Genomic DNA, 16,385 nt, shown 5'->3' with positions numbered 1-16,385 from the left:
TTTGGTGCCTATTTTTGTTTTCTGAACCTCTATTGCTTAGCTAGGTCACTGAGTGTTAAACATAAATTTACAGTCATATATTTATCATCAAAAACTTGATATACTTGATATATGTTCTGAAGACTGTATTAGAAAGACTATTTTATTTTTTAGTATTATATTGCTAGCCATTAGTTAAAGTGTTCTAATGTTGCTGGACAGTAATATAAAATGCAATCCAAAAGAATATCAGTTAAAGCCTTTAAAACACCTTCAACAGTCTTCAAAAGTAATATACAAGAGATGTAACAGAATGGAACTTACTCCATGCCCTGTGCAGTCTGCCGTGCAATATCTATAAGTTTGATCATCTCAAATTTGGTCTCAATGATGTGGAGATGGTGATATAAGCTGGAGCCCTCACACCACTGGGTAACAATAGCCAGTTGTGGCTTTGTGGAATAGCCCATAAAGAGTAGGATATTCACATGTCGTGTTTTCCTGAAAAAAAGAAATGTGACAGTAAATAGTAAATGTTGACAAACTTAAGCAATTCTTAAAAAAGAAAGGCAAAGCAGTTTACCTATCAGTAAGATGCTGTCAGAAAAAGGTATTTTTTTTTTTTTTAAAAAGGCAATAGAAGAATAAATTTAGAAGACACTGGGAATTTCTCCCACCCTCTTCAGAAATATCTTTTTAAAAATAGCTGACAGGCAACAAGAAGTTGCTTAAATACCTTCAATTATGGGAAGTTGACCACTGAGAATGTAGCTGCCTCCCAACTCTTTGTTTAAATGGTTCTAGTATTAGAAAGTTTTCCTGTGTTGAGCAAAAACCATTTTCCTACAATTTCTACCACTGGCTTCCCTCTTCTGCTCTTTGGAATAAAACAGAGTAGCTTTGTACCTTCTGAACATAACAGCCTTCTCTGGTCTAAATGTACTCAGTTCTGTTGACTATTTTCCCTCTAAATTATTGTTCTAAATCTTCCCCATTTAGGTTATCCTCCCCTGGACATACTCTAGTTTGTCAATGTTCCTCAAGTTCCAGGGCCCAGGACTAAATACAATCTCTAGATGTGTTCTGATAAGCTTAGAATTTTGAGATTATTATTTCCATAAGTGGAACTATTATTTTACATGATCAAAATACTATATTTCCATTAATTCAGCCTAAATAATACCATATTTCCATTAATTTAGTCTATCAATTGTACCATATAATACTGCTTACCACTTAAAAGAATACAGTTAAAGACAAAAAATACTGAGACATACTCTGTTTCTACATTTTTATCCATTTTGAGTAAATCTGTAAAGCTAATAGTAGCTACCACTGAACAATAGGAGCTAATGAAAACAACTTTTTTCTCTGGAAAACAGTAACTCACACAAGCTCACCTGAGTACTCCTACTTCATTTTTGAAGGCCTGTAACTGCTGAGGTGTAGGTGCTGTCACATTCAACATTTTTACTGCCACATCACCTAAAAGGTAATTGTCATTCAAAATGTCATTCCAATATTTTAAATTTAAAAATATAAAACATTCTTGTGTGTTTTCACTAATTATCACAGCCCTAAATCCATAACATTATTAAATTGCAAATAAATTGCACCATAACTATCTAAACTGCATTAATCTCCTAAGGATAAAAACTAACTGAATATTGAAACTACAGATGACAGGCCCAATGGAGCTTGGCTTGAAAGAGAAAATCACAATATCAGAGTACTTAAGATTTTTTTTCAAATCTATGGATTACTTATGATGTTTTGGATGAGAAAAATGATTAAAACTGTAACTATAATTTAAAAAAAAAACTCAATGTGAAACAGCTATAACTCTCATGCACTGCCGGTATATATAAATTGGTACAACCATTTTGGAACACAGTTGGCATTATCTACTAAAGCAGGACATATGCATATCCTGTGGTCTCATACTTCTCTCCTACAGTTACATCCAGAAAAAATGTATATACATGTTCACCAAAAGATATATACTAAGAATATTCATAGCACCACCATTCATAATAGTCCCAAACTGGAAACTATCCAAATGCTCATCACATAGTAGACAGAAGAAGAAACCATGTTATAGTCACACAATGGAATACTATACAGAGTGAAGGATTTACTACTACATACAACAGTACAGATGAATCTTATGAACAATGTTGAATGAAAGAGGCCAGACACAAAAGAGTACACACTATATGATTTCTGTTGAGGTCATGATGACGGTTACCCTTGGGAGAAGAAGACTGACTGGAAGAGGTTATGACAGGGACTTCTAGAGTGCTAGTTACGTTCTATTTATTGACCACTGATGTGTTCACTTTGTGAGATTTCAGTTACTCGTACACTTATGTGAACTTTATATGTATACTAAACTTTAATAAAAAGTTAAATAAACTTACTGATTTTTCCTAATTGTCAAAGTAATACAGTTGCTCATTGTATCAGCTCTAAGATATAATACTGCATAACATTTACAAAAAAAAGTTTAAAAAATTCCCATAATCATGTCACTCTGCAATGACCATTATTATATTGATGCATACCCTATTAGGCTTTTCTATGTATGCAGTGTGAAAATTTATGAATACATATGAAAAGATAACCTAAACAGATATATACTAAAATACTGATAGTCATTTTAAAATTATGTTATATATATTTCTATATAGCTCTATAGTATGGGGTATTATACATGCTGCTTTGTAAAATTTAATATATCAAAGACACCTTTCCATGTCAATAAATGTAGCTCTACTATACCATTTTAACTCCTATATAATCATATATGGAGGTATCAACTTATCTATCCAATCCTCTATTACTGAGCACTTATTTTCATTTTTATTAATATTAAATCTATAATGGATATACTTTCACATACATCTGTTCGTTCCTGTCTAATTACTTCCTCAGGATAAAGTCCTGTCAGTTTAATATACATATTACCAAATTGCCCTCCAGAAAGTTTGTAGTATTTTGTTATCCCACCAGGAGCATTATAATAACCAGTCTCAATTTAATCAATTTAAAAAATCTTTGTCCATTTGGGAGGCAAATAATGATTTCTATGTTTTGAATTTGCAATTCTTTGATAACTAGTGACGCTGAACATTTTTTATACGTTTATTAGCCACTTATATTTCTTCCTTGGATAAATACACTTTCAATATGTTTACTGTGGTTTATTTACTAATTTATATTATTATTATTGATTATACATATTCATGGGGCAAGAGCTGACCATCAGTGCCTGTGCCCAATTGTGGTTAGAAAATCAATGCTATCAGCATACTCACCACCTCACATTGCAGTTATTTCCCTGTGTCCCCTACCTTCTCCCCAATTCTGCTTTCCCTCCCCTCTTCCCCCTACCCAGCAACCCTAGGTCTGTTCTCTCCCTCTGAAATTCAATACACTTGTGATTTATAATACAAATAAAATTATCTGCAGAAAGATTTCTAAAAGAAAAAATCATTTTAAGGACTAGTTACCCTGGAGGATCCTCATCTTTAAAAATTATTACTGTAATATAATGATAGGAGTTGTGGTTACTGTGAACCCAGTTTTTATTTCCCATAATTTTTGTTAGAAACCTTTGGAGGACTTCTGCACCTGATCAAAATAGCTTAATGATGCAAATAGTGAATAATCCCTTTGATTTTTTAAGTAAAAGTTGTTAAACATATCCTACTATTATGACTTGTAACAATGTCATCACATTACATACATACCATGCCACTTTCCCTTGTAGACTGTTCCAAATGACCCAGATCCAATTCTCTGTCCCACTGTAATCTGCCCATCAGGAATTTCCCAGTCATCACTTGAATCTCGTCTACCAAGTGTTTTCTTGATAAAAATAGTGCAAAAGTTAAGCCAAACCAAACAAAAAAGCAAAACCTTATGTTTCATGGTAAGTACATTACCCTATGCCTGAGAGGAACATAAGTTAAGAAGAGAATAAGTTCTCTTCAAAAAAAAAAAAAAAAAAAAAAATACACACTCTGAATGGAAAATAGTTAAAAACATGACTCTTAAAATACAAAACAAATTTAAGATGGAAGTCAGTATTAGGATGGAAAAAATTACTTAAAAGAAAAATTTACTTATTGGGTATAAGAAGAAATGTATATTACTAAAGTCAATAAAATAAAAATTTTTTATCATTTGGAGGACTATCAAGGGCAACATATGTATTATGCACTACGTACTTGTGACTAGTTTTGGCTCCAATTCCCCCCAAATTTAAGTTAACATAAAGTAACTGCTGACAATTTATCTAGTTACTCTTTTCGTCATTGCTAAATTTCCTCATATCTTATCTGATCCAGTCTCTTAAAAAAAAAAAATCAACACATACAATTATTTTCATAGGGTAAAGGACCCACCCATCCAACAAATACTATTGCTAAAATTACTAGTTCTTAATACAGATTCATTTGCAGCAGAAAAGTTAATTGTTCAAATAGGGAAGAATGTCATTTGGTAGATATTTGAATTTTGGACCAGCCTTTAGAAAAATATACTTAATCATGCTTTCTAAATACTAGTTTACTCTCTTTATTCTTATTTTAGAAACAGAACACTTGTTACTCTTCTAAAACTGGCTTTTACTCAATTATATCAGAGACAAGAGCAAAAATCAGTGTTGTGGGAATATGCTTTAAGCAAAATAGTATCAGCTCTTAAATTTATTTGATTATGGGAATTCTGTGTCATATATGGACATAATATATCTAAAAGGTGATATTATATTTGGCTATACTTCTAAAAAGAAAGAACTTAAAAAAAATAAAAGATATCATATACTGTTACCATTCGATTTCTGTCTTCTGATGATGAGGATGACTTTCTTTCCCGCTGAGGTCCTGGAGATTTCTGTAAGGCTTTCACATTAGTAAGTGAGCCAGGTAATGAGGCAGGGGGTGTGGCAGACAAACCTGTAGTTGATCCTAAATTAGTGAAAGGAAATATGTATCCAGTAAGCATGTTAATTTCTCAGGGGGCAGAAAATTGGGGTGAGATTTAGACATTTTAAAAATGGAGTGCATGTTCAAATACAGACCTTTTAGAAAGGATAGGCCAAAAGAGGGACTTATTTGGTGATTAGTAGTATAATTTCTTTTAGTTTTCTGGCCAATTTAATGACCTTTAAGACATCTGGTGATACATACATACTTTCTCTACTTATGCAAAGTCTAAAAGAAAAACAATCTCCCTCAAACAAGAAACAAAAACTAAAAAATACTCCTAAGGCTTTTTTTCTTTGATTAAAAAAAAAAAAAAAATCAAAAAGAAAAACCAATTTAAAAGCCTATATGAGGGTACTTCAAAAAGTTCATGGAAAGAAGATTCCTATTATCTTTTAATTCCATTTTCCACAAACTTTTTGAAGTACCTTTGTATAACATACTTTTAATCATTTTACATTACCTCAACAGCTAATCAATATTTAAAAAGATGGAAACCCCCAAATGGAAACATTTTCTAATAATGCCTTTAATGTAGAAAATATCTGGATCTTTCATATTCACCACTACATTTAAATACAATCCCAAACTACATGCTCTGCTATCTAAGAGATATCGGCCAGTGTCACTGGTTCCTGAAGCTTATTCTACTAAATGAAGATTATCTGTTACCTGCATAACAAAGTTAATGTAAACAAAGCCAAGCAGGTTTCTCAAAACTTTCTGAAATATCTCTGCCTTTGTAAGTGAGAACAAAGTAAGCACCATGTCTGTTCCCAGTTAAGTTACTACAAATGCAAATATTCCATAAGCCAAGTGAGTCTGAGAGGTACACTCTTTGGAAGTGGGCTCGGTTGGCAGAGTTGCATACCTTTCTGATGGGTACTCTTCTAAATGCTGACTCACAGGCAAACATCCTAAGTTCACGTACAGTATAGTCCTTGGTTCAGAGGGGTTCAGAGAAGTGACTCCTAAGTGGGGCCTAAGTACAGCTGAGTAGGACTGAGATGTCTAGGTAATATTTCCATACACAGAACAAAAATACCTCAAGAAAATGTTTTGTTTTGTTTTGTTTTAAATGATTACTACTCTCAGGGGAGAAAAAGAGCCACTATCTTTCAAAGAACAAGGATACTAATGACATTTAAATGTTAAATCTGCATAGAAATTTTATCATACTATATCACTATAACACCATGTGGAATTTCCATGATCTCATATGCAATTTTCTAAAGGCAAATGGCATCTGGAATGTCTATTAACTAGAGCACAATCCATTTTCTACCTTCCGTTGATAATTTTCAACACTATAAAGCCTTAAGTGCTTGACTAGGCTTTGCAGTTCTGATCTACTCAGTACCATACTGTATTACTTAGTTTAATTATACTACTCAGTACTGTATGACTTCCATCCCATTGTATGGATTTTCTGAGAAACAGCTGGGCTGAGACAGCAAAAATGTGAAGTGCCATTACTACATTCAGTATAAGTAACAGACACTAACTAGCATGAGTCAGTAAATATAATTCTTTTAAAATATTTGCGGCAAGATACCTGTCCCAATTTTGACTTAAATTTTAAAAAAGCAATTAAAAGTCACTAAAGTATGGCAAGATAAAATAGAAGAGTGAAATTACACTGCTAACTTTTTCCTCATATTAGGGCATAATTAAAAGTATAATTCCTCAAATTTTCTGAAGTATGCTGAAATATCCATAACATCTTACAAACCTTTTTTTTTTTTTAAATAGCTTCCTACCTTTGATATAAAATATACATGTCCTGCACTGGGTGGGTGGGAGTGGGGTGCATAAGACAAAAAACACTGCTGACATATAATCTCCAAAAAAAGCCAAAAGCCTAATAAAATCTCATAATAGGGTTTCCATTTACATTTTTACTTTCTTACAAATCCACAAAAATTGTTAATAAACACTAATAGTCATCAAAGTTACCACTTAAATGCATTAAAATAAAAGAAATCCATATTGAAGATCCCCACATACACCTTGTTTATTCCCACAAAGTTTAAGAAGTTATCAAGACCAAGTAATAACAAAAAACAAAATGGAAATCTCAGCTCAGCATTTTCTTTCTTTCAAAAATTTATGACAGACAGCACACAGAAAGCTTGTGGTAGTGAGCATGTGTGAGAAGCACATTCATAGCATTCCAGCCAGGCCAAGCAGAAATTTAGTACTGAAAACTCTCACACTTACAAACACACGCTGTGAGGGTGAGGCACAAACAGCATCTGTAGTTTATGTTTAATTTGCTTTGGGTGAAAACAAGAAAGAAGAGCCCAACTACCTCTGAACACTGGGCCAGGCTCAAAATCAAACACTATTTCACTGGGGAGAGAATGTAGTAGGGGACTGGGAGTCCGGGATTGGTATTTCCGAAGACAGCGCATCAGCTGGTTCAAAGGGGCTGTTAGAAGAGAAAGAGAGGGGCAGGCAAACACAGGAAGACAGACACATAGAAGAAATGAAAGAAGTCATGGGGAATAATTAAGATGAACTGAAGCCTGCTTTGCAAAATAATTCTGGACGTTAAAAAAAAATCTGCTTTAAAAAGTGACTCATTAAAAAAAACCCAAGAAATGCCACTTGATTTTAGGTACTAAGCAGGCTGTGTTTATGACTAAGTTAACTTTGTGATGCTAACAAGATGGCAACATTTAAATGCTGGATGTGTTGGGCAAAATTATCAAAAGCCACAGCTATTAAGACATATGAAAGTAAAACAGGCAGCAACATTAATTGGTGAATTCATGGAATAACAAACAGAAAAAAAAACAAACTTGCCTAACTGTGCTACAGTCAAAACTAAGTCCAGAGTATATAATGCGGGCTTATCATTATTTTGGTAGCTTCACAGATATACAGAAACATACCAAAAGATGGTTTATACAATGTTTACTCAATATAAAATATCTTTGAGTCTGGGCTTAGATATTTTGAAGCTAAAGAAGGTCACAGTGAAGAGACCAACTCTAAGCAAGATAAGCAGTTATTTCAGGTCTTCCGTATTAGATAGAAGAGAGCTGAGGAGATAAGTTCTGAGGACCTCCTGGAAGAAAACTTCAATAAAATCTCAAATGTCATCTCTTGATAAACATTACAAAGGGTAAATTCTTACAAAAAGTATTTTCTTAAGCAATGTTGTCTCATGTGTTGGGATGAATACTAAATGAAAATTCTTTAAAAAAATCTCAATTCAACTGCTCATTTGCTTACTTTAATTACTGGACGAATAACAGGGCAACTGGGCTTTTCCATTATAGGTCCATTCCAAAAAATGTACATTTCAAACACTTCTAGAAAGTTGAAGGGAAGTGGTTGATAATGTCTGAGAGGAACATTAAAAACTGAGAAGCTGTGGCAGGCAATCAAGTGACTCTCCCTGAGAATGATTTAGCAAAGTTAAATTTTATCTGATTCTAAATGCCATCTTTTACTATCAGTGGAGCCCTTAAAAGAAATTTAGCAATTCCAGCTTTGCAGATGGCTAGAAATTAATAAAGTGGGTAAAATAATTAAGGCTCTCTCCTTGATACAGTATTGGAAAACTGTAGATGGTACATTTAAGACTCCCTTTTATGTTCTCTCATCTTCTCTACTATGTTATTTATTAGTTAAAATTTTATTAGAAATAAATGATAAATCCTATAGAAAAAAAAATGAGTTTTCTCTACACATTTTTCTCTGTGTCTGTGTTTCATGAAAGAAGCAAATATAAAAGGAGTCAAGCAGCAAAGCAATTGCATTTTTCCCTGAGTTTTTTAAAACCTGAAATCATTACTTACCTCCATCACCACGAAACCCTTGGTCTCTAATCAAGTCCTGAAAATAAATAGTAATGCATATTTATTCAAAGCATATGGTAAAAAAGCAGTAATACTGAATTTTCTACTATACATTAATAGAAAGGTTAATTCAAAATAACACCTGTCTTACAATTACTTCACAAAACAGAAAGAATATGGATTAGCTACTGAATACGATAAAATCTAAATTTTCAGGCATTTGCTAACCAAATCCTATAATGAAAGGATTTAGTCCTAATCTAAGGCTGAAATACATTTCAGGCCATTCAAAACCAATGGCTTCATCAGTTCTTAAAAAAATTTGATTGGCACATATTAAGAGCCAGAAAAATATTCATACCCTTTGATCCTGTAATTCCACTTCTGGGAATTTTTCCTAAGGAAATAGTTCATAAGAAAAAACGATATGCACAGAGATGTCTAGTGCACCATTATCTATCATACTAAAAAAACTAGAAATAATCATTTCTGTATTATAGTCATTTTGACATATTAGTTAATTATGGTGCATGGATTTAATGAAGTATTACGCAGTTACAAAAGCAATTATAAAGTTTGAATTATTTTTTTTCTTTTTCTTTAAAATTTACGTGTACATATTTGTGGGGTACAGTGTGTTGTTTCACTACATGGAAGCCTGAATCATGAAAAATGTTTACAACATAAAAAAAAATACAAAAATAAAAGTATACTGATTACAATCATAAAAAATATGGATGCATAAGGCCATGATAGAATGAGAAAAAATCAAAATGGCTCAAATAAGGGTTTTGTTAAAATTTGTGTTTATTTATTAAAATATAGCTTTCTACAACAATATTTGTAAGGTGGGGAGTCTCTACTGGTAGTGCAATTTGGACCTTGATAGCTAGAATTTTGATTAGTTTGCTTCCTCACTTTAACTTAAATATGAAGGATTGAATGGCAACAAATATCTCTAAATAGGCTCTTGGCAAATAGGCAGCCTTCTGTCTAAAAGCTAAAACGAGCAAATTCTTTACAGATGTATTTCTATCATATTCTATCAAAGTATTATATAAAGCCCTCAACATTTTCTATAGAATAATCAACAAATACTCACATATCTGCAAACAAGGTGCTAGGTGTTAGGGGTTGTGTGGTTACCAATAAATATAGAATTCTGGTGTCCTCAGTAATTTTCTCTGTTCTTGAGAGCTTACAATTACTCAAGAAATTTAAATTATATAAGAATAATAGCTTAAGAATATAATGAAAGAGATGCCAAATTTCATTGCTCCGTTGTGAACTAAGTGGTATGAATGATAAGATTTTTAGTGCAACACATAATAACTATAGGACTTGGTCGTTGGTGGTAAAGCGACGGAAGAAACGGCTCTGAGGTGGGGTTTGAAGGATAGATAGGAGAGTAGAAAAGCAAAGCAAAGGATCTTCTAGACAGAAGGAACCACACCAGTTTTGAAAACCCACATACACATTGACCAAATTTGGTTTTCTCCACTCTCACAACCTACTGCTAGTACCAGCACAGACTTACATTTTTCAGTCTCAAATGTGTTCTTAAAGCTCCCTAACAATCTGTTTTTTTTTTTAAATTTTATTTTATTTTTATTATTTTTTTTAAAATTTTATTTTCTCGATATACATTGTGGCTGATTATTGCTCCCCATCACCAAAACCTCCCTCCCTTCTCCCTCCCCCCCTCCTCCCCAACAATGTCCTTTCTGTTTGCTTGTCGTATCAACTTCAAGTAATTGTGGTTGTTATATCTTCCCCCCCCCCGGTTTTGTGTGTGTGTGTGTGTGTGTGTGTGTGTGTGTGTGAATTTATATATTAATTTTTAGCTCCCAACAATAAGTGAGAACATGTGGTATTTCTCTTTCTGTGCCTGACTTGTTTCACTTAATATAATTCTCTCGAGGTCCAACCATGTTGTTGCAAATGGCAGTATTTCATTCGTTTTTATAGCTGAGTAGTATTCCATTGTGTAGATGTACCACATTTTCTGTATCCACTCATCTGATGATGGACATTTGGGCTGGTTCCAACTCTTGGCTATTGTAAAGAGTGCTGCGATGAACATTGGGGAACAGGTATACCTTCGACTTGATGATTTCCATTCCTCTGGGTATATTCCCAACAGTGGGATAGCTGGGTCGTATGGTAGATCTATCTGCAATTGTTTGAGGAACCTCCATACCATTTTCCATAGAGGCTGCACCATTTTGCAGTCCCACCAACAATGTATGAGAGTTCCTTTTTCTCCGCAACCTCGCCAGCATTTATCGTTCAGGGTCTTTTGGATTTTAGCCATCCTAACTGGGGTTAGATGGTATCTCAGTGTGGTTTTGATTTGCATTTCCCGGATGCTGAGTGATGTTGAGCATTTTTCCATATGTCTGTTGGCCAGTTGTATATCTTCCTTAGAGAAATGCCTACTTAGCTCTTTTGCCCATTTTTTAATTGGGTTGCTTGTTTTCTTCTTGTAAAGTTGTTTGAGTTCCTTATATATTCTGGATATTAATCCTTTGTCAGATGTATATTTTGCAAATATTTTCTCCCACTCTGTTGGTTGTCTTTTAACTCTGTTAATTGTTTCTTTTGCTGTGCAGAAGCTTTTTAGTTTGATATAATCCCATTTGTTTATTTTTCCTTTGGTTGCCCGTGCTTTTGGGGTCGTATTCATGAAGTCTGTGCCCAGTCCTATTTCCTGAAGCGTTTCTCCTATGTTTTCTTTAAGAAGTTTTATTGTTTCAGGGTGTATATTTCAATCCTTAATCCATTTTGAGTTGATTTTAGTATACGGTGAGAGGTATGGATCTAGTTTCATTCTCCTGCATATGGATATCCAGTTATCCCAGCACCATTTGCTGAAGAGGCAGTCCCTTCCCCAGTGAACAGGCTTGGTGCCTTTGTCAAAGACCAGATGGCAGTAAGTGTGTGGGTTGATTTCTGGATTCTCTATTCTATTCCATTGGTCAGTGTGTCTGTTTTTATGCCAGTACCATACTGTTTTGGTTATTATAGCTTTGTAGTATAGCTTAAAGTCAGGTAGTGTTATGCCTCCAGCTTTATTTTTTTTTTGCTCAGCATTGCTTTGGCTATGCGTGGTCTTTTATTGTTCCATATAAATGTCTGGATAGTTCTTTCTATTTCTGAGAAAAATGTCTTTGGAATTTTGATGGGGATTGCATTGAATTTGTATATCACTTTGGGTAGTATGGACATTTTCACTATGTTGATTCTTCCAATCCAAGAGCATGGGATATCTTTCCATCTTCTTGTATCCTCTCTAATTTCTCTCAGCAGTGGTTTGTAGTTCTCATTATAGAGATTTTTCATCTCCTTGGTTAACTCAATTCCTAAGTATTTTATTTTTTTGGTGGCTATTGTAAATGGGCAGGCTTTATTGATTTCTCGTTCTGCATGTTCACTATTGGAGAAAAGAAATGCTACTGACTTTTGTGTGTTGATTTTGTATCCTGCTACTGTGCTGAAATCATTTATCAATTCCAGCAGTTTTTTTGTAGAGGTTTTAGGCTGTTCGATATATAGGATCATGTCATCTGCAAGCAGGGACAGTTTGACTTCATCTTTTCCAATCTGGATGCCCTTTATTTCCTTCTCTTCTCTGATTGCTCTGGCTAGTACTTCCAACACTATGTTGAATAGGAGTGGTGAGAGTGGGCATCCTTGTGTAGTTCCTGTTCTTAAAGGAAAAGCTTTCAGCTTTTCCCCATTCAGGATGATATTGGCAGTGGGTTTGTCATATATGGCTTTAATTATGTTGAGATACTTTCCCTCTATACCTAACTTATAGAGGGTCTTTGTCATGAATGAGTGCTGAACTTTATCAAATGCTTTTTCAGCATCTATAGAGATGATCATATGGTCCTTGTGTTTGAGTTTATTAATATGGTGTATCACATTTATTGATTTGCGTATGTTGAACCAACCTTGCATCCCTGGGATGAATCCCACTTGATCGTGATGAATAATTTTTCGTATGTGTTGCTGTATTCTGTTTGCTAGTATTTTAGTGAGGGTTTTTGCATCTATATTCATCAAGGATATCGGCCTGTAGTTTTCTTTTTTGGTTATATCTTTACCTGGTTTTGGTATCAGGATGATGTTTGCTTCATAGAATGAGTTTGGGAAATTTGCGTCCGTTTCAATCTTTTGGAATAGTTTGTAAAGAATCGGTGTCAATTCCTCTTTGAATATTTGGTGAAATGCTGCTGTGAATCCATCTGGTCCTGGGCTTTTCTTTGTTGGGAGCCTTCTGATAACAGCTTCAATCTCCTTTATTGTTATTGGTCTGTTCAAATTTTCTACGTCTACATGGTTCAGTTTTGGGAGCTTCTGTGTGTCCAGAAATTTATCCATTTCCTCCAGATTTTCAAATTTGTTGGCGTATAGTTGTTTATAGTAGTCTCGAATAATTCCTTGTATTTCAGATGAATCAGTTGTAATATCGCCTTTTTCGTTTCTAATTTTGGTTATTTGAGTCTTCTCTCTTCTTTTTTTTGTTAGCCAGGCTAATGGTTTGTCAATTTTATTTATCTTTTCAAAAAACCAACTTTTTGATTCATTGATCTTTTGTTTTGTTTTTTGGGTTTCAATTTCATTCAGTTCTGATCTGATCTTAATGATTTTTTTCCGTCTGCTAACTTTAGGTTTGGATTGTTCTTGTTTTTCTAGTTCTTTAAGGTGAAGTGTTAGGTTGTTCACTTGCCATCTTTCCATTCTTCTGAAGTGAGCGTTTAATGCAATAAATTTCCCCCTCAATACTGCTTTTGCAGTATCCCACAGGTTTTGGTATGATGTATCATTGTTTTCATTAGTTTCAAGAAATTTTTTGATTTCCTGCTTGATTTCTTCTTGGACCCATATGTCATTAAGTAGAATGCTGTTTAATTTCCATGTGTTTGTATAGTTTCCAGAGTTTCGTTTGTTATTAATTTCTAGTTTTAATTCATTGTGGTCTGAGAAGATAAATGGGATAATTCCAATTTTTTTGAATTTATTGAGACTTGATTTGTGACCTAATATGTGATCTATCCTGGAGAATGATCCATGTGCTGATGAGAAAAATGAATATTCTGAGGTTGTTGGGTGGAATGTTCTGTAGATATCTGCCAATTCCAATTGGTCTAGAGTCTTGTTTAGATCTTGTGTTTCTCTACTGATTCTTTGCCTAGATGATCTGTCTAATATTGACAGTGGGGTGTTCAGGTCCCCTGCTATTATGGTATTAGTGTCTATTTCCTTCTTTAGGTCTAATAGAGTTTGTTTTGTAAATCTGGCTGCTCTAACATTGGGTGCGTACATATTTATGATTGTTATGTCTTCTTTATGGATCAGTCCTTTTATCATTAAGTAGTGTCCCTCATTGTCTCTTTTTATGGTTTTTAGTTTAAAGTCTATTTTGTCAGATATAAGAATAGCCACTCCAGCTCGTTTTTCTTTTCTGTTTGCATGGTAAATCTTTTTCCATCCTTTCACTCTTAGTCTGTGTGAATCTTTATGGGTGAGGTGGGTCTCTTGTAGGCAGCATATAGTTGGGTCCTCCTTTTTGATCCAGTCAGCCAGTCTGTGTCTTTTGATTGGGGAATTGAAGCCTTTTACATTAAGAGTTGTTATTGAAAGGTGTTGATTTATTCCTAGCATTTTATTGGTTGTTTGGTTGTCTTAGGTGTCTTTTGTTCCTTGCTTTCTGATTTACTGTTTGGTTTCTGTGTTTGTTGGTTCCTTAGGTTGTAGATAGCGTTTTTGTTAGCTTGTTTTCTCTTCATGAATGCCATTTTTATTATACTAGTGGGTATTGATTTTTCTTTTGTTTTTATGGCAGTGGTAGTTATTTTTCAGGAACCAAACCCAGTACTCCCTTGAGGATTTCTTGTAAGGGTGGTCGTGTGGTTGTGAACTCCCGCAGTTTTTGTTTGTCTGAGAAATATACTATTTGCCCTTCATTTCGGAAGGATAGCCTTGCAGGGTAGAGTATTCTTGGCTGGCAATCCTTGTCTTTTAGTATTTTGAAAATATCATCCCATTCCTTTCTAGCTTTTAGGGTTTGTGATGAAAAGTCTGATGTTAGCCTGATTGGGGCTCCCTTATAGGTGATTTGACGCTTCTCTCTTGCAGCTTTTAAGATTCTCTCTTTGTCTCTGAGTTTTGCCAATTTGACTATGACATGTCTTGGAGAAGGCCTTTTTGGGTTGAATACGTTTGGAGATCGTTGAGCTTCCTGGATCTGAAGATCCGTGACTTTTCCTATACCTGGAAAGTTTTCTGCCACTATTTTGTTGAATATGTTTTCAATGGAATCTCCATTTTCCTCCCCTTCTGGAATACCCATGACTCGGATATTTGAGTGTTTAAGGTTGTCTGATATCTCTCTCAGATTTTCTTCCATGTCCTTGATTCTTTTTTCTTTCTTTTTGTCTGCTTGTGTTATTTCAAACAGCCCATCTTCAAGTTCAGAGGTTCTCTCTTCAACTTCGACAAGCCTGCTGGTTAAACTCTCCGTTGTGTTTTTTATTTCACTGAATAAATTCTTCAGTTCAGTAAGTTTTGCTACATTTTTTTTTAGGACATCGATTTCCTTGTACATTTCCTCTTTCAGATCCTGTATACTTTTCCTTGTTTCATCATGATGCTTAGCTGAGTTTTCTTGTATCTCATTCAGTTTCCTTAGAATTATCACTCGAAATTCCTTGTCAGTCATTTCAAGGGCTTCTTGTTCTATAGGATCTAGAGTTTGAGATTTATTAACTTTTGGTGGTGTACTTTCTTAATTTTTTGTATTTCTGGTATCTTTTTTTTTTGATGTTTATTCATTGTGGCCGGGGTTTCACAGTCCACTGGTTTGAGAGTAATGACTAACTAGGATGTTGCTGTGGTTGCCAATTTCGTATGGCTAACTCCGTGGCTGCTCAGTTGGCCTCTAGTGCCCTGTGTGTGTGGTTGCCTTGGGTCTTGGGCTTCTCCGGAGAGCCACCTTTCTGGTCAGCTTGGACTCTGCTGGGCTGGTGGATCACGTATCACAGGGTGTGTGATCGCTGTTGAGCTTTCACTTCCTGTGCAGGACTTCTCCCTGTTCCGTGTGCTCTGGCCCAGGCTGTTGGATCATGCAGTGGCGACCCCATAGGGTGTGTGGTTTCTGTCGAGTCTCCGCCTCCCTGGCCGCCTGTCTCCCCACTCTGTGCACACTGTGCTGGGCTGGGGCGTGTCTTCTGCAACCCTCGTCTATCAGCTGGGCCTTCAAGACCCTGCTCGGCACCTCCTCGCCCAGGAAGTCTACCAGGTTTCTGCTAGGCACAGATGACCAGTCACTCTGGGTTTCTTTGTAGCACTGTGTAGATCTTTCTCGGGACTTGTTCACCTTTGTAACCCCCGGTATAAACCGAGTCTAGCGCCCGCCTGCAGCCAGCTCTCCGGCAGGTTCAAGTGGACCTGGGAACTCTCCTACCACACTATTCCCAACCAGAAATTGGTTAGGCTTTTTTCCGAACTGGTGGCCACAGAGATGGTAACTGCCTCCCAGTAACAGGAAGTTTACCAGGGGCCGGAGTCCAGGGTGTGGTGGAGTGACAGTCGGCCCACC

The 16,385-nt window shown here is 35.2% G+C and overlaps 1 protein-coding gene across 3 annotated transcripts in view; it reads right to left on the bottom strand.

Moving 5' to 3' along the window:
• Positions 1-16,385, bottom strand: part of BRAF (B-Raf proto-oncogene, serine/threonine kinase) — a 169,673-nt gene that overhangs the window by 38,361 nt on the left and 114,927 nt on the right. For 2 of the 3 annotated variants that reach the window (XR_010023848.1, XM_063099532.1), the window contains exons 9-14: positions 8,780-8,816; positions 7,282-7,401; positions 4,816-4,952; positions 3,732-3,849; positions 1,380-1,464; positions 304-480 (exon numbers count right to left, since the gene is read on the bottom strand). Coding sequence is in view for 2 of the 3 variants with exons in the window: in XM_063099532.1 (XP_062955602.1) it covers positions 304-480; positions 1,380-1,464; positions 3,732-3,849; positions 4,816-4,952; positions 7,282-7,401; positions 8,780-8,816 (674 nt within the window). In the remaining variant the exon portion in view is untranslated. The remainder of the gene's footprint in view (positions 1-303; positions 481-1,379; positions 1,465-3,731; positions 3,850-4,815; positions 4,953-7,281; positions 7,402-8,779; positions 8,817-16,385) is intronic. The other variant, XM_063099533.1, reaches the window with a different exon arrangement.

This window comes from Cynocephalus volans, chromosome 6 (assembly GCF_027409185.1).
Source record: "Cynocephalus volans isolate mCynVol1 chromosome 6, mCynVol1.pri, whole genome shotgun sequence".
NCBI classification, from domain to species: Eukaryota; Metazoa; Chordata; class Mammalia; order Dermoptera; family Cynocephalidae; genus Cynocephalus; species Cynocephalus volans.
The sequence above is the reverse complement of the archived record's forward strand: the minus strand, read 5'-3'. Positions and strand labels throughout refer to the sequence as shown.